Source organism: Anopheles darlingi, chromosome 3 (genome assembly GCF_943734745.1).
Source record: "Anopheles darlingi chromosome 3, idAnoDarlMG_H_01, whole genome shotgun sequence".
NCBI classification, from domain to species: Eukaryota; Metazoa; Arthropoda; class Insecta; order Diptera; family Culicidae; genus Anopheles; species Anopheles darlingi.
Genome location: NC_064875.1, coordinates 24,853,439 through 24,880,938, shown reverse-complemented (window position 1 = coordinate 24,880,938; position 27,500 = coordinate 24,853,439). Strand labels below are relative to the sequence as shown.

Sequence of the window (27,500 nt, the reverse complement as noted above, 5' to 3'; positions counted from 1 at the left end):
TCGTATCGTTAGAAGGATGATGGGGTAGGATCCGCTTTTTTTTGCAGACGGCCATCATGTCGTCATCGCGACATAAGCCGGTTTCTTTTCTGCTTCAGCCGGTTTCTCTTCTTCTCGCAAGAACGCACCGCCTTCTACGTTCAAGGTCAGCTACCACTCCTCATATCAATGTTGCAATCAATCGCTTGTAGCAAATTCGCCAGTCGCAGGCAGCGGCGCGTTCTAGCTTGGCTAATAATTTATGCAATCATTTACCTACTCTCACCCCTCCTCCGCTATTTGACCAGCCTTGCTCCCTTCGACCCGCTGAGGCTTTCTAGCTTATCACAAACGTTCAGCGTGCTAAGCGCTGCTGGAGGACTCTTGACGTTTGCACCCTTTTTTTCCTTAGCCAAACACAACGCAGATGAGTTTTGCGCCGTCGCCGCCGCCGTCAACGGTGTGGCAGTCCTGCGAATGTCCTTAAAATCAACACTGGCTAGTGTCAATCATTCCGTTCCTCTGATAACCCACTCCAGTGTGCGTGTGTTTTGTATTAGGTTGCCACATTGTAGAGCTTCGTTTAGCATAAGTCTCAATTATGCTAATAAACCTGTCCCCCCGCGTCGATGGGGTTTGGTTCTGTTCATCATATTCTTCCACGGCCACCGTGTTTTAATATTCGATTAGCCACCTCAGAACGGAAACTAGAGAACGCATTTCACGCCATAAGAGCCACTCCGAAGGTCAGCGCCTTGGCCTGCACGGCTGGCGGCGCTCACAGAGCGCGATTAGATGCACTACGATGGGTGGGGCGGGGAGTTCGCTAATTTCGAACCGAGACACGCACGCACTCTCACACACAATAGAAACTCGCGACGGCGAACGTGGGGCGACGTGACGAATGTTCAACACCCAGCCTGTTAATCGCAAAGAGCAGAACCCCGCTCGATCCAAAGTCCAAAGGGCAGCGCACTGATTGGCGAATATCTGCGGCTACTAGATTGCAGCCGCGCAAGAAGCTCTCCTTTCTCCCTTCATTGTTTTCCGGTATTTTGTTGCGTTGGCAAGAGCAGTGGATCGAAGACGGCTGGGACGGGGACTTACATTCCGTTCTGCCAACGCGATCGATTCGCTCCGGTTCTGCTGCTGGCCGCCGGGATGGAATGCTCCGAAGCTGCGAGCGCCTGGCGGGGTCCGGGAGGCGATGAGGCAGCGGGCGAGTCCACTATGCTGCAGCTGGCCAGTGCCTCGAGCGAGAGCGGCAGGCATTCCGGCAGGGGCGATGATGCTGGGCATCACGAAACGCAGGGAACGAATCGTTGCCGCCATTGTTATTGTCTCGCGCAAGATTGATGATGCACTGCACTGCACTGCGGCTGAATTCTGGCTGCTCGGGATGGAACAGGTTTCCGTGCCACTACTCGCTTTGTCCTACCCGGTGATGGTAGTTTTCCCGGTGAGGGTTGCGACGGAATATCCCAGCAGAATTCGTAGCAGCAGCTCAAAAACAACACCAGCACCGCCTTAAGGCAAAACAAAAAGAAGGTGGGGTGCGGTGCGAGGGACCTGTCAGTCGAGATGTCATCGATGCTCGATTATAACTGCTCGAGTATTGCTCGAGTAGAACAAAAAGGCTCGCAACTTTTACCCAAAATGTTCAACAAAATTGTGTAAAACCGCACTATCAGCACCTACTCTTGCTGAGTCGTCGACTTCCGGCTCCATTTTAACAGGGTTAACGTTTAAAACGGTTTGAAAAACGAATTTACCGATGCGGCAGGGTTGCCAAATTGTTTAGTTTGCCAGAGCCTTTAGGGGTTAAATATTTGAAATTTAACGGTTAAACGCAAATAAAAAAAAAACGCTTGATAACGAGCTTGATGGCTAATCCTCGTAGCAAGATCAATAAATTCTTCAATGATTTTTCATTATTTCCGGTGAGTTGAAAGCGTGGTTCGTTGGGAACGTTAGGACACCGTCTCTATGAATTTTGTCTCAAATGTTGCACCTCTCGTATGACCTATTTTTGGCACACTTTTTGGAATTAAGCCAGCATTCTACCACCGAATGCGTCTAACAACAGCATATTCATATGTGGCAAAACAAGTTAAAAAAATACATTTCTACTTGCTACGAATGATTCCCCCGTAACTTCTATTTTCGGAACGAAATGCACATGAGTGGAACAGCGGATGATCAAAGTCCAGTGCGTCGTTGAAACAAACTACTACTACGCACCCAAACGAGAGCAGGGCCCGGTGCCTAGCCGTTGCATCGATTGAATCAATTTAGTGCCATTCGTCGTATGAATGAATCGGGGCATTAGTCAACCAACCAATCAATCCACTAATGAGCTCGAGTACTCTCGTTTACGAACCCTGCTTATGCAATCACCGGCTTATCTATAGTCCGCATTTCACCGGCACTGTATGCCATTCGCATGTACGCAATGATATGTATATATTTTCAGTTTCACATAAAACTCTCGGTACTATCACATTAAACGAGGTAACACATTTTGGGGACTTACACGGTTTAATCCATTCCGCTTATCACAAAGGTCGACCGTAGCGAAGAAAGAAACCGAATCACCTAAAAACGATTGGACTTGGTTTGGTGTTGCCTCTGCTCTTTCTTATCAGTTTCGGTGTTCGGTTATCTTTCGATTCGATTTGTCACTGCCAGCTAGCTGGTTGTTTGTCTTTACGATAATCACAGAGAGCCCTTGCCCCTTTAGTACGGCACCAGAATGGGAGGTTGTCGTCAGGTCATTAGAGCTTAGCCTTGCGGTTGTACATCGGTAGATTAAGTGACCGAAGGTGGGTCAACAGTAATTGCACGTACTCCTCCCGGTGTTTGTGGAAGTGGCCCACGTGAGGGGACTTATCCCAACACTTGAGCGTCGTCTGTATGGAGCAAGCAACGAATGGATGGTTAAATCGTATATTGAAAGACTGTTCAACGTTCGATCCTTACCTTCACACCGATTGACTCCCAAATGCCACAAAGTCTACGATTGGCCGTTTCCGTACCGACTGGGTCGGTTTTCGAGACAAGCAGTAAGGCCGGACATTGAGCTGGTTCGTGGTGGAACAGATGCGTGCAATGCTCGTAATATTGGGTCGCTTCCTCGTGAAACAGCTTCAGATGATAGCTGAAAGGGGGAGAGAGAGGTTTAGTACAAATAGAAACCTTGCTTTCAATTTCAAAGCGTAAAGCACTCACGTTATGTAATTTCGCAACATATTTTGAAGCTTTGGATTCCTCGGTAACACCGCATGTGGCACTCCGACCGGGATTTCCGTTATATCGGCAACACTGTCCCAGATCTGGCCAACGATCTTCTGCAACGTACGGCTTCCAGTTGGGTGAGCGTGTAGCTTCACTAGACACTCGCCCCAAAGGTAGCCCCCAACGGAAAACCCATGGAGTACTATACCTTCCGGGAAATCATTGTTCGAAAGAAACTTGACCACATCTTCGGCCACCTTCTGTGAACCGTGCACTGGCCAGACGAGCTGCCAGGGTGTAATGTATACCGTCAGCACCTCAAACCCTTGCTCAAGGTAGAACTCGGCGTACTTGGCCAGGTGTTTGTCGGTTGCCTGGAGCCACGCGCATACTAAGACGAGCGGCTTTCCGAAAGGTTCCCTTAGCCTGGAATAGAAAAAAAAATGCCGAACTGTATGAAGCGCACGATTGTCATGGCCCACGAGTATGACCTACCTCAACGTGCTGGAATTCTTTTCGTAGGGTTTCTTTCCTTCCTCCGTGAAGAATGTCATGTTTTTCGTAAAAGCAACCGGTTTTATCGGTCCCTTTCGGTTGATGGGTTGTTGGCCATTGTTTTGTGCTTCTGTTGCTAACATCCTGGAATACTGGAAAAACTAAAAGCACATTCACTTTTCTGTACTGTTTCGCGATAATAGAATTGAATTAATGTGTATTACCTTTTGAAGACGAATGGAAGAATAGCTTAAGGCTGGAATGTAACTTTGCCGCTTAACCAAACAACTGTGAAGTACACGTCTAGTTTGATTGCCACCCTGAGTAATATTATTTCGCCTAAGAAGTGCCTCCTGGAGACGAGGCTGAAGAAATCCTTGAAATCCACGGTGCGCGAATAAAAACATTAGAGAACCTCGCACCCGCACGCAAACCGAACCGACCGCTAGGCAAACAAACGGAATACTATTTCCATGCTACCAACAGCGGTGCGGTCAAGATCGCAGCAAGCCATACGTGAAGATTTGGGCCAACGCGAGAGATAAGCCAAAAACACTGTAAGCGCAACGATTATAGATTTTATCAGAGGAATGAGAGTACTTTTGAAACGGCAATACAACAAAAATACAAAGGCTGATCAAATTGTAGCTCAGCCGGCAGCCGGCGAGATGAACGCAATCACCGATCCGTTAGATGACGCGCTAGAAGCGGCCGTTATAGAGTGAACGCACAGGGTGCCGCTAATCGTCGTCTAGGATCGTTAGAAAAGAATAATTTTGAAATTAAGAAATTATTTTTCTAATTGCGGTTCGAAATTTTAAGTCAAACAACTCTTAACTAACACGACGTGTGTCCATGTGCTGGGCCGCATACTATTTTTCCGAATGACTTGTAGTCTGTTGTCCCAGAGAATTCTTACCCAGTGTGCATTTTGTAGACCCCTCTGCCTGCGACGCAGCGAGAGGAAGGCTGAGGAGGTTGAAAACGAAACCCCCGCGGCCTGCGACGGGGTCGAGGAAGGGGCAAATGCGACGCTCACTATGGAACCGCTCGTAGGCAGCGGGGGAAAGAGCGGAAGAAACCGCGAGGAGGAGAAGGTTTTGCGCGCGAGCTTGTGGGACGCTGTTGCGGAGGGGGAAGGGCGGAATGGGAAGAGAAGAAGGGCGAACGAAAACGAACGCGAGCTTGTGGGTTTCGATTACGAGGGGTGGGAAGGGCGCAAGAGTCGAGGGGCGATTCGAACGGCAGCGCGCAAGAGAAGAGAACAGAAAAACGAGACGGAGCAGCCTCGATCAAAATTCGGCAAAGTCCGGATCGCTGCAGTCGAAATTTTTCTAAGTCCCGGGAAGCACGCGTTCCGCAGACGGTGCAGTGCAAGTGCAGCCAAGTGTTTGTCGACAATGTAGTGCAAAATGATTGTGAAGCTGTAGGTGTTGATTGCAGTCCACATGCAAGGTAAGATAAAACAACATTACATTACCCTGGAAGTAATCTAATATTTTGATATGTTTTTTTCCTTCTCCGACATGTGCCCGAGCATTCTGCATCGAACGGCCAACCACGCCAACGATCGAAGTACGCGTATGGAACACGCGGTTGAACAGGAACGTTCATGATCGCAGCCCGGATCACGCCGCCACAGCGACGCCACCAAGCCAGATGTAGACGTCGACGACGCCACCACCACCAACAGCACGAACGGCAAACATCACATCATGATGACGTCACACCATGACGACGTCATCACCAAAGTATTATGGCGTCACGGGGTGGGTTCGAAATAATTAGCGAAAATAAACGCCACCGCCATTGCGCGATGGCTTACCGACCAATCAAAGCGTACTTCATTTTGGGTAGGGAGAGAGTATAGGAAAGAAAGAAAGGGAGCTATAGGAGAGAGCGAAACAACCACAGTCCACGCCTCCGAATCGCTCTAGTCTCCGTTCCTTGGGCCCCTATAGTCTCGAGCTAGTCTCGTGGGTTATTTGCCATAAGCGCGTTGTTCCGGAGACTAGAGCGAGACTAGAGCAAGACTACAGCATTTCTATAGTGAGAAGATCGTCTCACTGTTATCTGGGTACTGTTGCGCCTGCAACGGTTCGTTGGACTGTGGGGTGACCGTCAGTATCGGTACAAGTTCCGGCTAGCCTTCGCTAGTTTTTGTATTCTGGTCGTTATTCCTAAGCTAGCGTTTGGTTATCCTGATCTCGACACCACCATTCGGGGTACCGCCGAGCTGATCTTTGAGTGGAACGTCCTGTTTGGAATGCTGCTGTTTTCCTTCGAGTTGGACGTGTACGATGAGATGGTTAATCTTTTCACAGAGTTAGCTAAGCTAGGTAACGTAAGGCCTGTATATTGTTGGCACACCAAGCCGAGCTTAACGTAACCGTGTTTTGCTTCATGTAGTGTTTAGTGACCAAGTTCGTCCGGAACTTGGGAACTATCTGATGTATATCAACCGTCGGATTGATAAGTTTTCAAAGATCTACTGCTGCAGTCATTTCTGTTTGGCCACCTTTTACTGGGTCGCACCGCTCTCCAGCACCTACTCGGCGTATTTGAGTGCACACAACGAGTCGATTCCCGTGGAACACGTGCTACACCTGGAGGAAGAGCTGTACTGGCTAAAGAACCGGGTTTCGCTAACCGATTACTCTATCTTCACCGTCATCATGTTGCCAACAATTTTCATGCTAGCGTTCTTCGGTGGCTTGAAGCTGCTGACCATCTTCAGCAATGTAAAATACTGCTCGGCCATGCTACGCCTCGTTGCGATGCGTATTCAGCTTATGGATCAGTTGGAGGAGAACCGTGTGGAACGGGAATTGCTTGAGATCATCACGATGCACCAGAAAGCGCTGAGGTATGTGCCAAGTGTTGAAGTTCCCAGTGGAACAAAGGACTCATATCGTGTGCTCACAATTCCACAGATGCGTTGAGCTACTAGAAGTAAGCTTTCGATGGGTTTTCCTCGGCCAATTCATTCAGTGTGTCATGATATGGTGCAGCCTGGTGTTGTATATAACAGCTACGGTACGGAGAATGCATTGAAACATCCAAATATTATGTGGTTAAATGACAATCACTACAATCACTACTCCTCTACTAGGGTATAAGTACTAAGGCGGCCAATGTAGGCATTCTCTTTATCCTGCTCACGGTCGAAACATATGGCTTTTGTTACTTTGGAACGGACCTTACTTCGGAGGTACGCGTTCTACTTTCGTAATGTTTCATAGGATCTGCCAGAAACGATTTTTTACTTTCTTCCAGAGCCTCAGCGTAGCACGTGCAGTCACGGACAGCTTATGGTACCGACGATCGGTTTCAGTGCAAAGGAAGCTCCGGATGGTATTGCAGAGAGCCCAGAAGCCGCTAGGAATTTCGGCTGGAAAGTTTTGCTTTGTCGATGTTGAGCAGTTCGGTAATGTAAGCAGATATTTAGATGAATAGAGATGATTCAAATAGCTTTAGTTTCGCTTCAGTCCAGTTCAGCCCATTAATTCTCCCTTTCCAGATGGCTAAAATGTCCTACTCATTCTACATTGTGCTCAAGGATCAGTTTTAAAGTCTGGGTACAAGTTGACCACAACTGATTATTGATTGCTTGACGATGACCGCGATAGGTGGAGGCTAATGAAAAACAAACAAGACCATTACGTAGGTTGTGTGGCAATCGATAAAATGTAACACGATACCATTAATAAAAGCGTGGATATGCTTGACATTGAGACCACCACATGGTTACAGAAACAAAAAAAAAACCAGATTGAGCACCTGGAATTATATCTAGTTCTAATAAAACAAGGGCACCATAAAGTTTCCAAAACTAATATCAATATACAAATATATGTTAGGAAGGATGACTAGAAATGTGCGCACTTACCAGCCCGCTAGCCTCAATTGTCCGAGTGGCCTTAATTGTCTCATTCAATACTGTCGCCCAGTAAGAAAGTAAGCGAGATTTAAGCCTACCTCAAGCTGGAAGTTCTTGCACTTCGCAGAATTGCTGATCAGCCGTATTCTTCACTCGAGCCGTTGCCTAGTATTCCTTGCATATTTGCCGGCGCTCCTGGGTCGCTTGCATCAACCTGGGTTGAAAGAAAGAAAGATAACGTTTCACGAAAGGAACGACCGAAAGTTATGGTTGAAAAGGTGGAGCAGGGATGCTACGCAAAATTCTGCCCTCAAAAATGTAACAAATTTCAACAGTTCGTGTTCAACAGTTCAAAGGATTGATTCACTCTGCAACTTCTATTTTGTGGACAAAAATACACATGGATGGAGAAATACACATGAATGGATTAAAATCCAACACGATGAGTGTACATGGGAGAGGAAGTAAACAGAGCATGGTGCTTGAGTCGAGCCGTTGCATCGATTGAATCAGTGCCATTCGTCGTATGAATGAATCGGTGTAATGTGCCGAACTAACCAATCAATTCACTAATGGGGTCGGGGAGACAGGTTTACGAACCCATCTTATGCAACGGCCGGCTTATCTTCTACCATTCACATATACACACTTATATATTTTCAGTTTATCACAAAACGCTCGATACTATCACGTTAAGAGAGGTAACGCATTTGCGAACTTACGCGACTAAGCCCTGCGTAACAATCCCTGCCAATTCTTCCCGCTTATCGCGAAGGTGGCGGCGTTCACAAAAAAAGACACCGAATCACCTGAAAGCAACATGGGCATGCCCCTGTTCTATCTTATCAGTTGTTTCTGTTTTCGTTCGATTTGATTTGTCTGCGTAGGTTGGCGAATTATTTAGTCTGTCTGTACAATAATCACAAAGAACACGTGTCGTTTCGGAACGGGAGGTTGTCGTCAGTTCATTAGAGCTTAGCCTTGCAACTGTCCATCGGCAGATTAAGTAACTTAAGATGGGTCAGCAGCAATTGTACGTACTCGTCTCGATGCTTGAAGAAGTGACCTACATGTGGCGATTTATCCCAACACTTAAACGTCGTCTGTAATGAACAAGAAAGGGATCAGGGGTACTAAGAAATTACAGGACGATTAACGTGCACCACAATCGAGCCTTACCCTCACACCCTTGGACTCCCAAATACCACACAGTCTCTTATTTGGCGCTTCCGCACCGATCGGGTCCGATTTCGAGACGAGTACTAGCGCAGGGCACTGAACCGGTTCATAGTGGTACATATACGTAGACTTCTGGTAGTACTGGGTCGCTGCCTCATGGAACAGCTTCATATGATAGCTGTAAGGGAGAATGGTAGGGTGTGTTTACCGAGAAATATTTGCTTCTCTTTGATTGCGAAACAAAACAAACACTCACGTTAAGTAGTTTCGCAACATATTTTGAAGCTTTGGCTTCCTCGGAAACATCGCAGGTGGCACACCGATCGGTATTTCCTCTAGATGGGTCACACTGTCCCAGATCTGGCCAACGATCTTTTCCAACGTGCGGCGTCCAGTCGGATGAGCATGTAGCTGCACCAGGCACTCGCCCCAGAAGTACCCCCCTACGGAAAACCCGTGCAGCACGAGACCTTCCGGGAAATCATTGTTCGAAAGAAACTTGACCACATCTTCGGCCACCTTTTGTGATCCGTGCACTGGCCAGAGAATTTGCCACGGTGTAATGTGTACGGTCAGCACCTCAAACCCTTGCTCGAGATATAATTCGGCAATCCTGCCTAGATGTTTGTTGGTCGCCTGAAGCCATGCGAATACCAAGACGAGCGGCTTGTCGAGAGGTTTCCTCAGCCTGGAATCAAGGAAACCGAACCACATGAAGCACACGTTTGTCTTAGTCGTCGAATAAGACCTACCTCAACGTACTGGAATCTTTTTCGTAGGATGTCCCCCGAACGTCCGTGAAGAATGCCATGCTTTTCGTTAAAGCTACCGTTTCTAAAGGACCATTTCGGTTGAAGGGTTGTTTGCCATCATGTTGCACTTGTGTTGCCAACATTTTGGAATACTGGAAAGACTACAAACAAACTTACATTTTAACTATTGAAGGGAACTAGATAATTCTCTATTACCTTAGGAAGACTCTTTGAAGAATGCCATAATGTTTGCACGGAACTTTGCCGCACAATCAGACAACCGGAATATGCGAGTCTACTTTGATTAAGGCCCTCGAGGATATGAGAACGTTTGAGGGACGCTACCAGGGAACGATACGGAAGGAATCCTTGAAATCCACGGTAGGCGCTTTGGAACATTTTTCTTTTTTAAAGCGCATTAACACAAACCGAACCGACCGTCAGACAAACGAACAGAATACTGTTCGATCCTGCCAAGTGCACGGTTAAGGTCACACCTTTCGCGCCACCATTCGCGAAAATTCGGACCGGCGCGAGAGATAAGCGCAAAATTCGGCAGCCGTGACGGAATGCAACGATTATTGATTTTATCGGGGAAGGAAGGTACTTTGCACAGTTACTTATCAGGCGCCGCCAAAGAAGATCCCTCTACAGTTCGCGATCGAACGCCGTCGTTCTCTAAATCGTTAGTCTAGACTCTGTGACATCAATGACGATACCGATCAGCCTTCCATCAGACGATACCACACCCCTTCTGTCTGCAACGTCTTTACAAGCCTTTACAACTAAGCTAATCCAAGACTTTGAATTTTTGTTCACTAATTTGTTTAGAAATTGGAATTAGTAGTCAGATTTTATATGGTTTTCTTCAACGCGATCTCGTTCTTTTCAGGGTAACATCGAAAATTCCTTTGCAGATGGCTAAAACGTCCCATTTATTCAATTTTAAAGTCTGGGTGCTAGTTGACGGCAGCCCCCTACTGAATAATGATTGACGAATGATTACCGCGATAGGTGGCGACTAATGAAAAGCAAACAAGATTATTACGCAGACTATGTGGCAATCGATAAAATGTAAAACGATACCACTAAGGATCAAATCCTGAACATCCTTGCCATAAAGCCCATGACATGGTCACAGAACCAGAAAAACAAGATTGAGTACATAGAATTATATTTAAATTCTATTCAAAAACGAGCAAAAAAGACTTTTGATATGTTCCTTTGGGTGACTTCCGTTAGAAAAGTCAAGTGGCCTGTTAGTCTGTGTTGGATCGAGTTCCGGATATGGACCAAGAAGTGATAGCAAGGTATGGAAACCCCGAAGCCACCTTGAAGTTCCTGGTGCGTCTTTTACGCCTTATTGGGCTCGAAAAATCCCACGGTTCCATGATGTTCCGCTGCGGATGCTTGTTCGGGGTGTTTGTGGTCTGTAATGCGATTCCCTATAGCTTCGGCGGCTACCCCAATCTAGACCGGTACGTCGAGGGTAGCATAGAGTTATGCTTCAATTTTAATATGTACGGTTCCGGTATGTTATTCGCGTGTAAAGCAATCCAATTTCGGGCCTGCATCGACGAGATGAAAAAGCTCGCCACATTAGGTAAGTGGCGCTAGATTGTGATGACCTTTGTGCCGAAAATTAGGTAGTCATGGAACCAACATGTTCTTCCGCGTAGTTTACTTGCATTCTCCTCGATTGTCACACGAGCTTACGCATCACAATCGCGTGATTGATAGATTTGCTAAGGCTTGGACCGCCTTCATGGTGTCGGTAGCTCTCATCTACTGGATCGCTCCCCTGCCCTGTATATATTGGACGTACTTCACTCGAACGAACGAATCGGAACCTCTTGGGTTGGTGCAGCATTTGGAGGTCCAGTTCTATTGGTTAGACAATCGAAACTCTATATTTGATTACACGATCTATGTGGCGATTATGCTGCCATTCGTTTTCCTATGCGCTACAATGAACAACATAAAGATACTAACCGTTTCATGCAGTGTTGAGTATTGCACGAAGCTAATGTGCATCGTAACGGAAGCCATGAGACAGCTGGATGCACTATCTTCAAATGATGATCTGGCGCGTGAGCTGCGAAAGGTTGTGACAATGCATAAGCGAGTATTGATATGCTCTCGACTGCTGGATGAATCGCTGAGACCACTGTTACTTGTACAGTGGATTCTTTGCATTGTTATCTGGAGTGTGACGCTCGTGTACTTTGACTATTCGGTAAGTTCTTGATAGGCAGCCAGCGTGTTCGATGTGTATTTCAAATCTGTATCATTTTTCTCTATGTGTCACTATGCAGGGTGTTCACATGAAATCCTTTTCCATCATCATCATGTTTCTATTGGGGACTGCGGAAATGTTAAGCTACTGCATCCTGGGAACGAGACTCACGGGCCAGGCGGAGCAGCTGGAACGTGCCATCTACGCCAGCCGCTGGTACAACCTGCCGAGCAAGGAGCAACGCAATGTGCAGATCATGTTGAATCAAGCCCAGACGCGGGTCGGGATCAGAGGCTACAAATTTGTGAACGTAAATTTGGAGGAGTTTGCCGCGATGGTGAATAGGGCTTATTCGGCTTATGTGGTGCTTAAGAGAGAAATAAACGCATAGACCTCTCCACAGTTTATCTGCATTCGATCTACAAATAGTCATTAAATTTTTCTTCAGTATAATTCTTTGTATCGATGATCCGAATGAACTGGATAAGGGATCCAACAGTCATTTGAAGTACAAGATCGTTTTTAGTGGCAGGATCCGAGGGGTCTTTTCCAAACAACAAGCAAGGTAATTAAGCTATGGAGAGCTCTTAGGAGCAGTAATTAGCATGTCCGCGACGTACTAATCGTTGTCTGGTCAGTGCAATAAAACCCTCTCAGTAGCTGAACACAAACGTTAATCTCGTATCAACCACCGAACCCAGCAGTAATGCCGGGCATACTTCCAAAATTAAAAGACGAACGGGCCGTAATGCCCTTTCTGTTGCGGATTCAAACGTTGGCCGGTTTGTGGGGTGACCGTTCACAGCGGTTCCGGTTCTATCTAATCTTTTCTTACTTCTGCCTGCTGGTAGTGCTACCGAAAGTTCTCTTCGGGTATCCCGATCTCGAGATTGCAGTGCGTGGAACGGCAGAATTAATGTTTGAATCGAACGCCTTCTTCGGCATGCTAATGTTTTCCTTTCAACGCGACAACTACGAACGCATGGTGCATCAGCTACAGGATCTGGCCAAGCAAGGTATGTTATGTTGAGTGAGAAAGGCGACAGGTGCTGAGGGATTTTCGTTAGTTTTCGATCACCGGTTACCTGCCGAACTGGGCCTCTATCTCGTGGCCGTGAACAAGCGTGTGGATCGTTCGTCCAAAATCTACTGCTGCTGCCACCTATCGCTAGCAACGTTCTTCTGGTTCATGCCAATCTATACGACGTATTCCGCGTACTTTGCTGCCACCAACGGTTCCGAACCGATCGAACACGTGCTGCACCTGGAGGAGGAACTATACTGGCTACGAAGTCGCACATCGATCGTGCACTATACGATCTATGCCGCTATCATGTGGCCAACGATCTATACGCTCGGGTTTACCGGAGGCACCAAACTATTGACCATCTTTAGCAACGTGCGGTACTGTTCGGCTATGCTGCGCCTTGTGGCACTGAGGGTGCACCATTTGGATAAGGTACGACGTGAGAATGCGGACAAGGAACTGAATCAAATCATTGCAATGCACCAACGTGTCTTGGAGTAGGTGCTCGTAGCCGAGGGGCCTTATACGGAAGCCAAGAATCGCTAATCTGCTTCCACTATTGCAGCTGCGTGTTTCTGCTCGAGACAACCTTTCGCTGGGTCTTTTTCGTCCAATTTATCCAGTGCACCATGATTTGGTGTAGCCTCATTCTCTACATAGCCGTCACGGTAAGGTGATAAGGGGAAGGCTGGAAGGTTTGGAAACCATTTTATCGGTTTGATTTCCAGGGTTTTAGCTCCACGGTGGCCAACGTGTGTGTACAGATCATACTCATAACGGTCGAAACCTACGGCTACTGCTACTTTGGAACCGACTTAACGACGGAGGTATGAAGGAAATCTGCGGCAACAGCTGCAAATAGTAGGCGCCCGTAATACATAGCAAGTCCTTTTTGCAGAGTTTCAGTGTAGCGCTAGCGGTGTACGATAGTAATTGGTACGCGTTTTCGAACCCGATGCGCCACAAGCTACGCCTTTTACTGCAACGTGCCCAGAAGCCGGTCGGTATAACGGCCGGCAAGTTTCGCTTCGTTAGTGTGGCCCAGTTTGGCAAGGTGAGTGGAAAAGTCCTCATCTCTGTACTTACCGGGCTAACGGGCGGTGTACTTTGTTGGTTTATTTCTTGGCCTTCGTGGCCTGCTAGATGCTGAAAACGTCCTACTCGGTGTACGTGGTTCTCAAGGAGCAGTTCTAAAACCGGAAGCCCCTTTTTGGAAAACTGCGCCAAAAATGATTCAGCACATCCTCGGTCGTATTCAGCACAACATTCAGCGCAGCTGTCATTTTTTAAGTTTCCCCCTCTCCCCTCCTGCTTCGTTTGTTGTTATGGTGTCCTTAAACACACCGCTGAAAATCGCACAAAATCAGGAAATTTGCAGCTGCTGGTAAGACCGTTTAGACCGGAAAAGGTTTAACTCGCTCGTTATAATCAACGTCCCTCGCTATCGCATATTCCGGCCAGGAGGACGGACTGTCGCTGCTGAGGAATCTCGAAACGCCGGGTAGGCTGCTGCTGCTGGAGGGTTGAAAACGCGTGTAACGAAAAGCCGACAACGAGGACAACATGAGTCAACAGTACGTGAGTCCGCTTTCGATAGCGGTCATCTGTTCGTCCAACATGAACCGCTCGATGGAGGCACACGCCTACCTGGCCAAGAACCGGTTCAAGGTGCGATCGTTCGGTACGGGCGATAAGGTGAAGCTGCCCGGTACGGCCGCCGATCGTCCGAACGTGTACGAGTTCGGTACCCCATACGAGGACATCTTTAATGATCTGGCCAACAAGGACAAACACTAGTATGGATTTCGCACGACGGTCTTTTATTCGATTTCCTAAAACCACCCATTTTCTTTTAAATGTCTCCCGTTCCTCGGAATAGCTACAATCAGAACGGATTGCTTCACCTGCTCGAGCGCAATCGATTGATAAAACCGTGCCCGGAGAAATTCCAGCACTGTACGGAACGGTTCGATGTGCTGGTAACGTGCGAGGAGCGAGTGTACGATCAGGTGATCGAGTACATGGAATCGAAGACGCCGACCTACAACCTACCGGTGCACGTCATCAACATCGACATACAGGACAACCAGGAAGAGGCAACGTTCGGCGCGTTCCACATCTGTGATCTCATAACGATGGTGAGCCCCGACCAGATAGAAAAATGAAATGGAGCATACACGGCTATACTGATCTTTGTTTTTTTTTTCATTTTCTCGGTCTACTCGATCAGATGGCACAAAGCAGTGACTTGGACAATGATATCGATGAGCTGTTGCACCGTTTCGAGGATAAATGCCAGCGCAGCGTGCTGCACTGTGTGCTGTTTTACTGAAAAGAGCCTTGGAGTCCGCGTCTTCCGCAGCCAAAAGCACGCCTCAATCGGATCGTCTCCGTTGGTTTACTTGCCTGAATGCGAGTAGAGCGCGGGATACAGCCACTCCTGTCCCTGGGTTATCGATTGCTCCCTCTTTTCTCTTTTATTTTTATGCAATATTCTTAACAATCGTGGGTTTTAGCAAGAACGATTCAACGGCACGAGCTAGCGGTTGGGACGCTACCTGTTCCAGATCGTTTGCACGGGCGCAGCAAAAACACCGAGACGCATTGTAATATTTAGCTTTATTACTATTATCATTATCATTTATATACAGAAATTAGAACAATATCAAATCCAACCGGAAGCCGGAATCCGAAAGGAACGTCACTCGCTCGTGCACTGATCCCCATGATCAATGTTGATCCAGATGGACGTATTTGCGGCGTAGCTTTTCACGCTTTTCACGTTTCTGATGCTTCCATGGTTTGCCGGCGGCGGCAGCTGCCTCGGCCGGTGTTAGTTTCGCCCCGGTCGTCGGTCCCAGGGGCCGTAGGTGAGGGAAATCACTTCGACCGCGTACGAGAGCGGTGTGGGAACGTTCCTTGAAAAACTGCTCATCGATATCGGTGCTGGACTTTTTCACATTCATCTGGTGGTAGAGCGATAACGAGTTGTAACAATTAATATTGGACCTTCCAAGGGCATAGTTAGCACATTAATTACCTTCATCGCACGCTGTTGCCTCGGTGGAAGCAGCTTGACGTCGATCTCTTCCCGTTGCCGCTCCGGGAAACGATGAAACTCTTCCTGCACCACACCCGGTGGTGCGTAACAGTATAGCAGCTTACCGTTCACGTAATCCTTCAGCACGTACCGTGATCCACGGGATTGATCGGGCTGCCCGTTGGCCGTCATAAAACCACGATTGTAAGCGAACGCTAGCAGCAGCTCCTCGGAGTGTGGTGGTCGCGTGGGGTTTTCACCTTCGAGCGGTTTCGATATCATGATACCGTACGTATCCTCGAGCACGTGGCGTGGTATTAGGGTGCAGAGCAGATTGACCGGTGGTACATGATCGCGCATCTGATCGATCGGTAAGATACCGTTCAGTATCATATCCGCTTTCGTTATGCAGAAGCTGGGCATCACCAGACCGGGACAATCGCAGAACATGAGCTCACTGTCAACGTAGAGGGTTTGGAAGTGTTTTGTCTTGCCGGGTGTGGCCGATACCGATACTTTCTTCTCCAGGAAAACGGCATTGATCGTACTGCTCTTGCCAACGTTCGGATAGCCAACTAGGCCGACCGTCACGATGCCCGGCGTAACGCGTGTGCCATGATGCAGCCGCTTAAACAGAGCGATCAGTTCACTGTTGGTCAGTAGCTTCGGGTTGTTCTTCGTATCATCGCTCGCTGCTACATCGCCTTTCCTTTCACCATCCGCCAAATCATCGATCTTTTCTTCTATTTTTTCGAGCGTTTTCTCTGCCTTATCAACCGATAGCTTGAGTTTGCTGATCCGTTCCTGCACCTCCTGCTCGGCCTCATCTGCCGAATCGGTTCCGCTGGAGCTGGTATCGCTCAGTTGCTCCTCTGCTTCGGCTTCTCGCTTCGCTTCCTCGGCAGCCAAAACGGCCGAATAGAAGGCCACACGGACACCCTGCTCGTCGAAGTACTTTGCCCAGCACTCTCTCTGCTCATCGGTCAGAAAATCCGATTTGTTGATCAGAATCATGTTCAGCTTGTTGCTGTCCACCTCCTTCACGTACTGTTCAAGATCTTCCGTACGGAATAGCAGCGGATTACGGGCATCGACGATCTGTACGACGATGTCGCTGCGCTCGACCACACGCCACAGTTGACGCCAAAAGTCCAGATTCTTCTCGTACGGTGTCAGCAGCATACCATCGTCCTCTTGCAGTGCCACCAGACCACGGCGCCACTCGAGAAAGGATCCATTCTCTGCCACGTGCAGTTCCTCGGGAGTCATCTCTTTGGTCCAGCGGGGACGCCGGGGAATTTTCAGTAGATCCTTCTTATCGATCTGCTTCCGGATGATCTCGACGCGCTCATTCGTCGTCAGCAAGCCGACCTTCGATTTGGGGTTCACGTACGAGATGTTGAGCTTTTCCGCCTGAAACTCGGTACCGGCCAGTTCGGCGGTACGGAGAAACTCCTGGAACGATGATTCCTCTGTCACGGACTGCAGGTTTAGCCGGCCCCAGTCGTACCCATCCTGCACTTCCGTCGTGTGGAGCTGAAACACAGAGAAGGTGGACCGCTCGTTAATTCCAGTGAATGACCGTATTTGCCATCACCATTCCTTACCATGCTCCCATCTCCGACCGTTTTCCGGCTGCCCTGACCGAACCGATCTTTGATAAGTGATCGGCCCAACTGATTTGCCTTCTTTTTGCCCATTTTTTCGCCGGACTACTGTTCGAGGGGCCACTTAATGGGTTAAGGTCTGTTCTGCTCTCTCTGGGTGCAGAGGAATTCCCGATTTTTTGTGGTATTTTCCTGTTTCCTGGTGAAATCGCTGAAATCGTTGAACCACATGTAGGCTTCTTTGACGTTTGGCAGATATTGTTTACATCCAAACCGTGTTGCCAAAGGACCTTCAGAAAAATCATTAATTTTTGCACTAAAATGTATTTTTTAAAGAAAAAGGGCACCGATGATGATTATTTCAAAATACCCCCGATAATAATTATGCATGATGCAATGTTTCATGTTGTAATCAACCCGATTGCGTGGTACAAATGAGCTTCTGGCGGATTGCATAGAAACCTGTTTGGCAACACTTTAAAGGTAAAAAAATTCTAGGCGCAAAAAGAACATCGCCGGCAAAACCGGAGTGAAAAGTGAAAATGTGGCCCGAGGTGGAAACCGCCAAGGACGAGAATCGCCGGGAGCTGAAGCTGACCGGTGCGAGTGTGGCCAAGCGAATCACCGACAACGCCGGCTGCTTGGATGAGGCCATCTACGGTCTCGCCTCGCTCAACCTGCTAGACGTTAACGATACGCCGTTGCAAGTGATTTCACCACGGCTTGCTTCGTTAACTCATCTGCAATCGTTGCTGCTCTTCCGGAACAAAATTGCCGAACTTCCGGCCGCGATCGGAACACTGGGCGAACTGAAGGTACTCGATCTGTCCGGCAACAAGTTGACCAGCTTGCCGACCGAGTTCGGTCAGCTGCGCTCCCTGACCACGCTGAATCTTTCCTTCAATCAGCTGAAAACGGTCGAGCTGACGCAGTTAGCTCACCTGAGCGTTTGCAATCTGTCCGGCAATCAGCTGGAAGAGGTGCCGGAGTTTTACGTTGGCGAGGTGCACCATCTCACTGAGGTAACGCGCTGCATGGCCGGCATTCTCAGGCACGCATTTCAAACCATATGGGCCTTTTTGTTGTAGGTTATTCTGGAGAAAAATCTCATCACGGAGCTACCGGAAGCACTGACGCGGCACCAGATACTGAAGACGCTCAACGTGGCCGATAATCGGATCGAACAGGTCCCTAAGTACGTCAGCAAATGCGTAAAACTGAAAGGTACGTTGCACACATCGCGGGGCCCACTATATGGTAGTCGACAATTTATTATCGGAACGTTTCTTTGGCAGAAATCAACCTCAAGGGAAATCCTCTGAAGGACAAACGATTGCTAAAGCTGGTCGACCAATGCCGCAGCAAGCAGGTCCTCGATTATGTCGAGAAAAGTGGTTACCAAGCGCCGAAGGGAGGATCAACGAAGGCTCCCAAAAAAGGTTCCCCATCCGAAGCATCAGAGGAGGCCAACGCACCAGCGGCGACTACACCAGTAGAAGAACCACCGCAACAGGAGGCTGTGGATGAAGCTCAACTAAAGATCGTGATCCGCAAAGTGACACCAAATACACCGAAAGTATCGTTCTCGGCCGAAGCTAGAACCATCCGGCCACATGCACTCTTCTGCATCGTTCGCAACTTCCCGGTGGCCGATTTGAAAAAGTTTCTTCAGCTACAGAACAGTCTGCACGACGTCGAGTGTGCGCGGCGCGAGGTAGCGACGATCGCGACACATGATCTGGCCAAGGTGAAGGGCACGGGCTTGCGCTATCATGCGGCTCCACCGGAGGAGATCTCGCTTACCACGCTTGGCAGTGCCACGCAGACGAAGGTGACGGCGGCCAAGTATTATGCGGATCTGCGCCAGCATGCCGAACAGGTGCGCAAGGATAAGAAGCGCAACACATACTCGGGTGTGCACAAGTATATTGCGCTGCTCGAGAATCAGCCACTGTTTGTGTACTTGAGCGATGAGGAGAAGGTTATCAGCCTCCCTCCGTTGACAAACTGTGATGAGACGAAAATTACGGATACGACACGGGACCTGCTGCTCGAGGTGACGAGCGATGTGGACCATAAGCATTGCGTACGTGTGATGAATGCACTCCTCCACCGGATGCTCCTGATGGACGTGGAACCGATCGCACCAACGACGAACGGCGAAAGTGCGGCGGTGGTGGCTGGAAAATCGAAAAAATCGAAAGCATCTGCGGCATCGAAAGTGGAAGCGATCCGGTATAATCGGTCGGTAACGCTGGAGGTAGAACAGGTACAGCTGTATGATGTCGCCGCCGGCCGGCTGCATTCCGTGTATCCCGGTAAAGGCGATATCGTAGGGGATGAAGCGAAGGGTATAGTGGTTGAAACGGCGTCCTAGTTTGATTTTCAAATCTAAAATCCTTTTCTTTTTTTATAACCTCAACAAACTACGTTTCCTTAACAATGTACCTACTACAGTGAACTAATAAAGTCCCCACTAGGGATCGCATTCAAATCTTGTTAAATGTTCCAAAACGAAGCAGGCTGTGCTGCTGGAGCTGGTAAATGCAGACGATTCCACGAAAAGCGCGCTAGAGGTTAGAAAACTTGCATTTGAGCGATTCCTTTGTTCGTGCGATTTCGTGCTCTTTATTGGGTGCTGCGTGAGCAGTTCTAGGATTTTTCTATTGTTCGCGTGAATAGCCTGCTTCTCTCGCGATCGTAGAAGGCTCCTTTCTTCGGTGGTCTGCTCAGCGCGTGTACCATTTTTGAGGCTTGCACTGCACTTAGAAATTCGACAGAAAAGCGGACGGATCATACGGAAGCAAATCGTCAAGATGGACAAGCCAACAGTGCCAGCGGTAGTGTACTATTGTGCCGGTAAGTAGCTTATTTGAAGACCTTTCCGGTTTCCCGAGTGAAATTACGATGCAAGATGGTTTTTGCTGATGGTTTGCAGAATGTTACGCGGAGAACATTTTACGGGCCAAGGATCCCGTACGCTGTACCTCGTGTGGATATCGTATACTTTACAAAAAGCGTACCGATCGAAGTGAGTTTTTCCCTCTTGAGCAATTCGTTGATTGTATTCTCTCTAAACATCATCACAATTTACTTGCATTCATTTTCCTAGCGATGGTCTTTGATGCGCGCTAGCTCTAGGACGCCATGATGGCGCGTGCATCGCAACGCACACGGTTACTCCGTTCGTGACGCCGATATCACGATTTGTACCATCGTTCAATCGAAATAAATAAAAAAACGGATGTAACAAACTTCGGCTAATAATTATCAATGAGGCATGTTTTTGTACATTCTTCACCTGCATTTCCAGCGTGCCAATATCTTCCCCATTTCGCACGCACAGAGTGCAAAAACGGAGCGGGATCTTACCGTTTATTATATATCGCTCACATTATAGTAAAGGAAGCAAACACACTTACACACACACTGATACGTACTACACTCTAGACACCCTCTTACCCGCCACCCTGCACCAGAATTAACTTAACTCGAACCCAGCCCCACTCTGGATGGCGTAGAGGAGCTTCTCCCGTAGCACATCCTCCTGCTCAAATGCCGGTAGCTTCAGCAGGTTCATACAGGTGCTGGCCGACGGTAATCGATCCGTATCGCCCGCATTTTGTATACAGAATGGTGGATCGAGATCCTTAAACCCGAGCAAAGGTGGCCGCGAGCAGCTGGTGACAAATTTGAGCAGCAACCGGCGCTGGATGTCATCAAACTTCTCCACCACCTCCCAGAACAGCTTAATGGCGGGATGATCGTGCGAGTAGTCACCACCGTAACGCGTGTGCAACCGTAAATCATGCACATCAACCGGGATTTCGGCGCCGGAGATTAGCACCTGTAGCTCCTTGTTGCTGAACATGTACAGCCACTCGATCGGTAGCACGTTGGCGAGACCCTGCCGGAACGCGGCACAGTGCGCCCGTATCTGGTGGTTCAGCTTAAAGTCCGCCATGAGCTGGATGTACTCGATTCGGTTCGACGAGTTGACGATGATGTTCGCTCCGTTCGGTTTCAGTTCTTCAATCTGGAAAAGATAAGTCGTACCGTCTTAGTAGGCGAACAGACTAGTGTCGTTTGGCGGTGATCGTTACCTTAGTTACACCTAACGCATCACAGACGACAGTGAAATCTAATCCTAAGTCCGCCACATCCCCATCGTACGCCTTCAGTGACATGAGGTTCCTATAGCAACAATGGAAAGAAATTAGAAAAACGAAAAATGGAAATCGAATGTTACATCTGCTCACCTGTACAGCACGGGATCGAGAGAGGCCAGCTGATGAACGTCCACATCGGAGTGCTTGCCAGCCAGCTTGGAAAGGAAAAACTCGGCCAACGGAAGCTCCACGAGCAGGTTCTCGTACAGCGCCTTTCCCAGGATGCGCCCGATGAAGTAGTAGTGCCGCTGAAAGTCCTCTACGATCGCACCGACGCTCGGATTCGGGTACAGCATGTTGTCTTTCGTAATCCTGCAACAACAGAGAGGATGGACAGTTATTGTATCTGTTCCATGGCTCTTCCCAACCAACTTACATGAAGAACCCTCGGTGTGGATCGAACGCCACCTTGATCAGCTCGGACAGAAACTCCCGGAATACGCCACCCCCGTCGACACCGGCCTCACGCAGTCCGGCCGAGTTGACCATTTCGATGCGAAATTTAGGCCGCAGATCCGGTTCGTTCGTTGGGCTTAGCTTATCGAACGCATCCTCGTACAGATGCGACCGGCGTACGACCAGCTGTATCGACGGTCCTTGCAGAAAGCCCTGCAGATCACCCTGCGTACGCAGCTTGTCCGCAGCTACCAGTCCCTGGAATACACCGACGCGCGTATTAAACGGTACCACGAACGGTATCTCGCGCAGTATCGTAATCGAACGGATCTGCTTCGTGGAAAGCGGTGGCCCATCTTCAATGTCTTCCCGCGTAAAGTCACGTATCGGTTGGAAGGGCCGGGGCCCCCGGCGATGCCCCGTACGTGTGAGCTGCAAATCGGTGGGTTTATCGAGGGGAAGATTCAAATTCTGTGCCGTCCAGTGTCCTTCGGGGCAGAAACCACGGCGTAGATCGCGCGTATGAATCTGACGTAACAGCGCCACGCACACCTTCAGCAGGTGAGGCCAGATTTGTTTGTTTTGCTCTCCGCTACCGGTGCCACTGCTGCTGCCGCCAGCAGAGATACGTCGAGTGGAGGCCGCACTGCGACCGCTACTCGTACCACCGGCACTGCCACTGGAACCAGCGAGCGATGATATCATGGTGCGATAGTTTTCATCGAGGAAGGAACGCGTTTCGGGGAAAGCCAACTCAACCAAACCCAGCGAAACCTCCTTGAGGGTCGTACTAAGTGGTATAAGCTCGGCGATACTGAACGGCATGATGGCGATGCTCACGGAACCGGGTAGCTGGTTTTCCTGTACAAATTCGCCATCATGCAGTGATGCGATTAGGCGACCAAACAGGGCACAAAACGAGGCCAACATCGGTACGGTACGGTCGGTGTCGTCCTTTGCTGTAACAGAACATATATAGAGAGACCGGTTATTAGCGATGGGCTTGTATTCATTGGTCCTTTCAACAACACTCACATATATTGATACCCTTAGAGAGCAGTACGATCGGTGAGGAGAACCGTTGGGTCATCGATTGTGCCGTCAGCGTGTACCAGAGCGTCCGTATGATGGCCGGTTTCGAGGCGAGCGTGTACAGCAGCTTGTACTCGTACACTGCCAACCGATTATACGACATCAGACTGTGACAGATCTGGCAAAGGCTCTGCATTGTGGCCACATCTTCCAGTACCGTCAGCACGGTATCGACGAGGTACGTCACCCGACGGCCATCGTTTAGCATCGCGATCGTCTCGAGCAGAACACTCTCCTCGATGTTCGTCAACCGCGGAGCGTCCTCTCCGTCCGATTCCGAATCACTCGAATCGTCCAGCGTGTGGGTGTAGTAGCGAATGATATCGCGAGGTAGTTTCGTGACGTTGTCCACCATCGAGGCGATCACCTTCAGGTAGGCACTAAACAGCTCCCTGCTAGTCATTGAGCCTGGAAAAGGAGTAGCGGAATATGAGATAAAAATCGAAGAAAAAGCCAAGGCCACTCCATCGTTTATACCTATATGGCGCTCGTCGAGCTTGAGCAGACAGTAGAGCAACGAGCTGCTTAGCAGCAAACCTTCATCCGCCGATCGATCTGTCGTGCGAGGCTTTTTTGCTGTACCGCCGGTATCTAGCGCACCACTGGCGTCATCCGTACCACCGGTTAAATCGATCAGTATCGTCCTACGGAAGTCAAGCCTTGCCTGGTACTCATCGGCAATGCAGCGGAGCAGCGTACAGTAAGGGAAATCATCCCGTTCACCGAGTTCCCGGAGCACGTAGTATTTGATCGCACCGGTTAGCTGCGGGGACAGGATGTTGTACGTGAACGATTGCAGTATCTGACGGGAGAGCGTATCCGGTGGTGTCGTCTCGCAGGAGCGTGTGACAAGTTCGAGCGGTCGTAGTAACATCTCGAACAGGGCACCAGCGATTGGGTGTGTGGCGATGGCCGAAGTCGTTTCTTCGTCGATCGGTGGTAACCGGTCCTCGAGCAACCGGCGTACGACACCAAAGTAGCGCCGCTCAATCAGGTGACCGTACACGGTCATCAGGTAACGCTGGATGAACTGATGGCCCTCCGCCGTCGATGATTGACCGGCGATGATGTGCTTCGTAACGTGAACGTTGGATGAATAGATTTCCAGCATACGCATCGGGACGGTCTGCAATAACGAGTGGCGATTTAATAGGGTCAGAGAGGTCAAGCAGCAAGTGGTGTCTTACCGGTGAGTGATCCGGTAGGACGATCTGGCCTAGACAGAGCCCGAGAAGCCGTTTGATGCGATACGTCCAGATCGGTTCACTGACGATGAGTTTGAACACTTCGGCCGGATTTCTTATCATGTACTGGCAGATGAAAATCTGCCGAAAGAGAGTGAAAGAGAAAGGCTTATTAAACTGAACTGGTTCGGAATCCGTGGCGGCATCAAACTTACCAAACGATCTGCATCCGATGCGTTACTCGGGAAGTAGAAGTAGATTATCCGCTTCGTAAGAAACTCCAAATCGTGACCGGACCGGATAACACCGCCGGCGTTCCTCCGGTACCCATCAACCTTATCCCGTTCCCGTCGTTTTGTCTGCTGGCGCTGGATGAAGCTACGGATGGCGCACTGTATCACGGTGGCTCCGTTCTGCTGTCGCCGGGCATCCTCCCGTTTCTGCCGTTCTTGCTGTGCCTTCCGGATGATCGTCAAACGATCCGTCCGCTGTGAGGCACCCCCAAGGTTCTGCTGCGGTCTTCGACGAAACTCGCCATCGAAACTGAACATCGCAGGCTACTGTGATCGTACGATACAACAGCCGTATTTTGTCCTTTGTTTTGTTGTGCAGCTACCGAAAAGGTGGATGATTGGGAAAGTAGTAGGCGACGACGAAGACAAGTACACAAAGGAAAATTTGTCAACACTCGGACTGACTTCCCAGCAGAACCAGCGGATGAGGAAGACACTGGTGTATGCGGATGATTTGGACCCCTCTTCACTGGAATCTGTGGACAGGATGATCCACGCAAACGGGGGCAGTACAACGGAGAGATTACCGGGACCGCATGAATCACCCAATTTCCACCAAAAACAGCCTAACAAAATCAAAAAAGCAATAAAACCTGTTCGCAGGACTTCAATCACGGTGACACTCAGTAATCAGCAATTCAGCAATAAAGAGTGTCGTTACTGAAGGGTAGCACTGAAGATTTTTGAAAAGTCGAGTTAAGGGGGCTGTGAGTCGAGCCCAAAACTCCCACACCCCGCTGCGGTAGCTTTAAAAAAAGCCGTTGCGTGCAAGATTCAGAGAACCGTTCGGGCGGAAGCAGAAAACGACATCACGACTGAAACGACTGAAACTTACTCCAAGTTTGTGGTAAGCCGGAGCTCACACTCTGTTCTTTTAACAACTCCTTTCTTCCAGTTCCGTTTGCTGTGGCAATTTCCGGTTTACTTCTTCCCAAAGTGGCTTTTGCTGAGTAGCCCACATTACGGTTTTCGTGGACGTTGCTTTCAAGAGGCGTTGCGCCTTTTCTGTGCTGCTCCAATCTTCAGCTTCCACATTAGGTTCTTGTTTGCTTGCTCATCAGGGCACACTGTTGTACTGTTGTCGCTACGTCCTATTCGCAGAGGGTGGAAAAATCGATCTGGCGCCGGTGCCGATCAGGGTCGGTTAGGGTGAGGGTCCAGTTCGGCCAAGGTCAGTTTGTCCGTACTCGAGGCATTAAGCTACAACTTCAACCTTAGGTGTTCGCATTATTAGCTACAAATTTCCCGTGAAGAAGTGCTTCCCGGAGAGCTACAGCTGTGAGGCGAGCACTCGTATGAACTCGGTACTTAAGAGCAAGGTACTGATTGATTGAACGGCTGGTTTGCGTTCGGTATCCCATGAATGTCACTGAACTTTTCATGCATTTTTAATAGCTTCGCGAATACGCCAAGGATCTGCGTCAGCTGGTGGCAGACGGTGCGACTGATGAGGAGATCCTGGAGAAGATCCGGAAGCAGATGAACGAGATCTACAATGTTCACGTGGTAGTGCTACGACAAATCGAAGAAGTATCTAACGATCGGACCAATCCGACCGATCGATTTTTACGAAAAGTACGTCAATTGACAACGATCCTCGCAGCTCGAACCTGTACGGACGGTCGTTCACCGTCGAGACAAGCGGTACACTGGCCAGTAGGAAGGCGAAGGTGATAGCGATCGTCCAGCGATGGATCCAACACATTTTCCTATCCCGAAAGGTCTACTCCTGCTCCTCCTCCTGGCTTGCAGAGATTGGCACCTAAATTGCAAATACAACGTTCAGGATTACGGATGGAGGATTACGGCCAGGACGAAGAAGATAAATTCGGTAGAGAATATCTGCTAGTCGTCATTTTGCATATATCCACGATGACTTGACCCGGTAATTTCCTTTGTTCAATTTCAATTTATTCCAGAATTCCGAACACATGTTTAGATGTACAGGTGCTTCTTATACAGTTAGTAGTTCTATATGCTGCCGGTATAATCCGCACTTCCAATTTACATACTTTCCCGTGCTCTCTTACTATTGGAGGGGCTAGCTTACAATTTTCTATATTCCTTTCGTCGTATCCGAATGAATCCCGCCAGCCGAACATCGAATTTAATGCCGAAACCATTAACGCACCTGTGGCTCGCAAAACGCAAAGAGTTCTTCTACCCCGTTCTGACCCTGACGACGAATGGACCACACGGAACTGATCCCGGTGTGGGTGTTGTGGATGGGATTTGAAAATAATATCTACGTGATAACCGTATGTACATTACGTTAGAGATCGTTTGTTTTGTTCAAATATCGAAATGCTGCAAATGCGAAAACTCTCAAAGCTCTCCTCCCCCCCCCCGCCTTCCTTCCGGTAATAAGTAACGAACCGGTGGTGCTAATATACCGTGCGACCTATATCTGGCAATGGCAATATGGCAATGGAATGGCGTGCCCCGGTGGCGTTCACTTCCGGCGTCGCGTAAAACACTGGCTGCGTGGTTTGCGCTTTCGCTGCTTCTTTGGTAGAACCCTTTGGCCAGCGCACTTTGCATCCCCGGGCATGGTGGCGGCATCACCACCCTGTTCGGTGACACCATTCCGGTTTTTTATCTCATCGATCGTACCCTTATGGCCGGTTAGTTTCTGGTGCAGGATAAACTTGTAACGCCGGCTGAACTGGGTGTTACACTCGCTGCACCGGATCTGGCTGGCGGCACCGTTACCGCGCTGATGGCGCCAGCGAGTGTGAAGCAGAAGCGAGATCTTGCTGTGATAATGGCAATTGTCCAGATGCTCCAGCGCACCTTTATGCTGGCAGATACGGCAGCAGAGCCGCCGCGTTACGAGCTGTATCATATGCTTATCCCGGATATCGGCCAACTTACTCGGACTCTCTTCGACCGGCCTTATTTCCTGTTCCGGCTTTTCCACTGCTGCTTCTTTCTTCT

At 49.1% G+C, this 27,500-nt stretch overlaps 11 protein-coding genes and 1 long non-coding RNA gene across 16 annotated transcripts in view; 6 read left to right on the top strand and 6 right to left on the bottom strand.

Moving 5' to 3' along the window:
- Nucleotides 1-1,525, bottom strand: part of LOC125954297 (uncharacterized) — a 3,590-nt gene extending 2,065 nt beyond the window's left edge. The window contains exon 1 of one of the 2 annotated variants that reach the window (XM_049684466.1): nt 1,087-1,525. In XM_049684466.1, coding sequence (XP_049540423.1) covers nt 1,087-1,311 — 225 coding nt within the window. In that variant the 5' untranslated portion in view covers nt 1,312-1,525. Of the gene's footprint in view, nt 1-255; nt 1,005-1,086 lie in introns of those variants that run through there. The other variant, XM_049684467.1, reaches the window with a different exon arrangement.
- Nucleotides 1,526-2,533: 1,008 nt separating this feature from the next.
- Nucleotides 2,534-4,225, bottom strand: LOC125954310 (uncharacterized). 2 transcript variants are annotated; one of them, XM_049684500.1, is made up of 5 exons: nt 3,933-4,225; nt 3,709-3,869; nt 3,208-3,639; nt 2,959-3,136; nt 2,534-2,888 (listed from the first exon to the last, which is right to left on the bottom strand). In XM_049684500.1, exons 1-5 carry the CDS (start codon nt 4,113-4,115, stop codon nt 2,754-2,756), a joined length of 1,089 nt encoding a protein of 362 aa, XP_049540457.1. In that variant the 5' UTR covers nt 4,116-4,225; the 3' UTR covers nt 2,534-2,753. The 2 variants fall into 2 exon arrangements, with proteins under 2 accessions (XP_049540457.1, XP_049540459.1); XM_049684502.1 differs by having other exon boundaries at nt 3,709-3,860.
- A 931-nt stretch (nt 4,226-5,156) lies between these two features.
- LOC125953803 (odorant receptor 49b-like) lies at nt 5,157-7,279 on the top strand. Its single transcript, XM_049683583.1, has 7 exons — nt 5,157-5,163; nt 5,766-6,047; nt 6,118-6,574; nt 6,642-6,744; nt 6,821-6,936; nt 6,987-7,140; nt 7,229-7,279. Exons 1-7 carry the CDS (start codon nt 5,157-5,159, stop codon nt 7,277-7,279), a joined length of 1,170 nt encoding a protein of 389 aa, XP_049539540.1.
- Nucleotides 7,280-8,556: 1,277 nt separating this feature from the next.
- On the bottom strand, nt 8,557-9,662 carry LOC125953799 (uncharacterized). The gene is made up of 4 exons (XM_049683579.1): nt 9,520-9,662; nt 9,024-9,455; nt 8,768-8,945; nt 8,557-8,691 (listed from the first exon to the last, which is right to left on the bottom strand). Exons 1-4 carry the CDS (start codon nt 9,660-9,662, stop codon nt 8,557-8,559), a joined length of 888 nt encoding a protein of 295 aa, XP_049539536.1.
- A 1,904-nt stretch (nt 9,663-11,566) lies between these two features.
- On the top strand, nt 11,567-12,146 carry LOC125953798 (odorant receptor coreceptor-like). The gene is made up of 2 exons (XM_049683578.1): nt 11,567-11,755; nt 11,835-12,146. Exons 1-2 carry the CDS (start codon nt 11,567-11,569, stop codon nt 12,144-12,146), a joined length of 501 nt encoding a protein of 166 aa, XP_049539535.1.
- A 315-nt stretch (nt 12,147-12,461) lies between these two features.
- LOC125953797 (odorant receptor Or2-like) lies at nt 12,462-13,976 on the top strand. The gene is made up of 6 exons (XM_049683577.1): nt 12,462-12,771; nt 12,823-13,279; nt 13,348-13,450; nt 13,511-13,609; nt 13,669-13,836; nt 13,926-13,976. The coding sequence occupies exons 1-6, from the start codon at nt 12,462-12,464 to the stop codon at nt 13,974-13,976; spliced, it is 1,188 nt and encodes a 395-aa protein (XP_049539534.1).
- A 103-nt stretch (nt 13,977-14,079) lies between these two features.
- On the top strand, nt 14,080-15,453 carry LOC125954351 (RNA polymerase II subunit A C-terminal domain phosphatase SSU72). Of its 2 annotated transcripts, none has more exons than XM_049684558.1 (4): nt 14,080-14,166; nt 14,247-14,578; nt 14,662-14,920; nt 15,013-15,453. In XM_049684558.1, the coding sequence occupies exons 2-4, from the start codon at nt 14,346-14,348 to the stop codon at nt 15,112-15,114; spliced, it is 594 nt and encodes a 197-aa protein (XP_049540515.1). In that variant the 5' UTR covers nt 14,080-14,166; nt 14,247-14,345; the 3' UTR covers nt 15,115-15,453. The 2 variants fall into 2 exon arrangements, with proteins under 2 accessions (XP_049540515.1, XP_049540514.1); XM_049684557.1 differs by having other exon boundaries at nt 14,088-14,166; nt 14,244-14,578; nt 15,013-15,452.
- LOC125954293 (large subunit GTPase 1 homolog) lies at nt 15,390-17,525 on the bottom strand. Its single transcript, XM_049684462.1, has 3 exons — nt 17,430-17,525; nt 15,823-17,358; nt 15,390-15,748 (listed from the first exon to the last, which is right to left on the bottom strand). The coding sequence occupies exons 1-3, from the start codon at nt 17,520-17,522 to the stop codon at nt 15,512-15,514; spliced, it is 1,866 nt and encodes a 621-aa protein (XP_049540419.1). The 5' UTR covers nt 17,523-17,525; the 3' UTR covers nt 15,390-15,511.
- A 397-nt stretch (nt 17,526-17,922) lies between these two features.
- LOC125954275 (leucine-rich repeat-containing protein 47-like) lies at nt 17,923-19,917 on the top strand. Its single transcript, XM_049684433.1, has 3 exons — nt 17,923-18,451; nt 18,518-18,653; nt 18,725-19,917. Exons 1-3 carry the CDS (start codon nt 17,972-17,974, stop codon nt 19,804-19,806), a joined length of 1,698 nt encoding a protein of 565 aa, XP_049540390.1. The 5' UTR covers nt 17,923-17,971; the 3' UTR covers nt 19,807-19,917.
- A 168-nt stretch (nt 19,918-20,085) lies between these two features.
- Nucleotides 20,086-20,662, top strand: LOC125954369 (uncharacterized). The gene is made up of 3 exons (XR_007469033.1): nt 20,086-20,288; nt 20,368-20,460; nt 20,542-20,662. It is a non-coding gene; the product is annotated as an uncharacterized LOC125954369 (long non-coding RNA).
- A 22-nt stretch (nt 20,663-20,684) lies between these two features.
- Nucleotides 20,685-25,177, bottom strand: LOC125954249 (ubiquitin-protein ligase E3C). The gene is made up of 8 exons (XM_049684396.1): nt 24,486-25,177; nt 24,274-24,411; nt 23,564-24,212; nt 23,030-23,494; nt 21,975-22,953; nt 21,689-21,910; nt 21,533-21,623; nt 20,685-21,465 (listed from the first exon to the last, which is right to left on the bottom strand). Exons 1-8 carry the CDS (start codon nt 24,819-24,821, stop codon nt 20,911-20,913), a joined length of 3,435 nt encoding a protein of 1,144 aa, XP_049540353.1. The 5' UTR covers nt 24,822-25,177; the 3' UTR covers nt 20,685-20,910.
- Nucleotides 25,178-26,907: 1,730 nt separating this feature from the next.
- LOC125954247 (protein charlatan) overlaps nt 26,908-27,500 on the bottom strand; it is an 18,828-nt gene continuing 18,235 nt past the window's right edge. For both annotated transcript variants that reach the window (XM_049684394.1, XM_049684395.1), the window contains exon 5: nt 26,908-27,500. This exon is cut by the window's right edge and continues 1,535 nt beyond it. In XM_049684394.1, coding sequence (XP_049540351.1) covers nt 27,016-27,500 — 485 coding nt within the window. In that variant the 3' untranslated portion in view covers nt 26,908-27,015.

Bases quoted from the DNA above. Each gene is read 5' to 3' on its own strand.
- LOC125953798 (XM_049683578.1), top strand. From the start codon at position 11,567: ATGAGACAGCTGGATGCACTATCTTCAAATGATGATCTGGCGCGTGAG. The intron at 11,756-11,834 runs GTAAGTTCTTGA...GTCACTATGCAG, and splicing joins TCGTGTACTTTGACTATTCG to GGTGTTCACATGAAATCCTT.
- LOC125954310 (XM_049684500.1), bottom strand. From the start codon at position 4,115: ATGTTTTTATTCGCGCACCGTGGATTTCAAGGATTTCTTCAGCCTCGT. The intron at 3,640-3,708 runs GTAGGTCATACT...TTTCTATTCCAG, and splicing joins AAGAATTCCAGCACGTTGAG to GCTAAGGGAACCTTTCGGAA. The intron at 2,889-2,958 runs GTAAGGATCGAA...TGCTCCATACAG, and splicing joins GGGAGTCAATCGGTGTGAAG to ACGACGCTCAAGTGTTGGGA.
- LOC125954275 (XM_049684433.1), top strand. From the start codon at position 17,972: ATGTGGCCCGAGGTGGAAACCGCCAAGGACGAGAATCGCCGGGAGCTG. The intron at 18,452-18,517 runs GTAACGCGCTGC...TTTTTGTTGTAG, and splicing joins AGGTGCACCATCTCACTGAG to GTTATTCTGGAGAAAAATCT. The intron at 18,654-18,724 runs GTACGTTGCACA...TTTCTTTGGCAG, and splicing joins CAAATGCGTAAAACTGAAAG to AAATCAACCTCAAGGGAAAT.
- LOC125953803 (XM_049683583.1), top strand. The intron at 6,937-6,986 runs GTAATGTTTCAT...TTTCTTCCAGAG, and splicing joins GAGGTACGCGTTCTACTTTC to CCTCAGCGTAGCACGTGCAG. The intron at 7,141-7,228 runs GTAAGCAGATAT...CTCCCTTTCCAG, and splicing joins ATGTTGAGCAGTTCGGTAAT to ATGGCTAAAATGTCCTACTC.
- LOC125954293 (XM_049684462.1), bottom strand. From the start codon at position 17,522: ATGGGCAAAAAGAAGGCAAATCAGTTGGGCCGATCACTTATCAAAGAT. The intron at 17,359-17,429 runs GTAAGGAATGGT...TCTGTGTTTCAG, and splicing joins CGGTCGGAGATGGGAGCATG to CTCCACACGACGGAAGTGCA. The intron at 15,749-15,822 runs GTAATTAATGTG...CTCTACCACCAG, and splicing joins GGCAACAGCGTGCGATGAAG to ATGAATGTGAAAAAGTCCAG.
- LOC125953799 (XM_049683579.1), bottom strand. From the start codon at position 9,662: ATGTTGGCAACACAAGTGCAACATGATGGCAAACAACCCTTCAACCGA. The intron at 9,456-9,519 runs GTAGGTCTTATT...CCTTGATTCCAG, and splicing joins AAAGATTCCAGTACGTTGAG to GCTGAGGAAACCTCTCGACA. The intron at 8,946-9,023 runs GTGAGTGTTTGT...TCTCCCTTACAG, and splicing joins ATGTTGCGAAACTACTTAAC to CTATCATATGAAGCTGTTCC.
- LOC125954351 (XM_049684558.1), top strand. From the start codon at position 14,346: ATGAGTCAACAGTACGTGAGTCCGCTTTCGATAGCGGTCATCTGTTCG. The intron at 14,579-14,661 runs GTATGGATTTCG...TCCTCGGAATAG, and splicing joins GCCAACAAGGACAAACACTA to CTACAATCAGAACGGATTGC. The intron at 14,921-15,012 runs GTGAGCCCCGAC...CTACTCGATCAG, and splicing joins TCTGTGATCTCATAACGATG to ATGGCACAAAGCAGTGACTT.
- LOC125953797 (XM_049683577.1), top strand. From the start codon at position 12,462: ATGCCGGGCATACTTCCAAAATTAAAAGACGAACGGGCCGTAATGCCC. The intron at 13,451-13,510 runs GTAAGGTGATAA...TTTGATTTCCAG, and splicing joins TTCTCTACATAGCCGTCACG to GGTTTTAGCTCCACGGTGGC. The intron at 13,610-13,668 runs GTATGAAGGAAA...ATACATAGCAAG, and splicing joins GAACCGACTTAACGACGGAG to TCCTTTTTGCAGAGTTTCAG.
- LOC125954249 (XM_049684396.1), bottom strand. From the start codon at position 24,821: ATGTTCAGTTTCGATGGCGAGTTTCGTCGAAGACCGCAGCAGAACCTT. The intron at 23,495-23,563 runs GTATAAACGATG...CTCCTTTTCCAG, and splicing joins GCTCGACGAGCGCCATATAG to GCTCAATGACTAGCAGGGAG. The intron at 21,911-21,974 runs GTAAGTTGGTTG...CTGTTGTTGCAG, and splicing joins CCACACCGAGGGTTCTTCAT to GATTACGAAAGACAACATGC.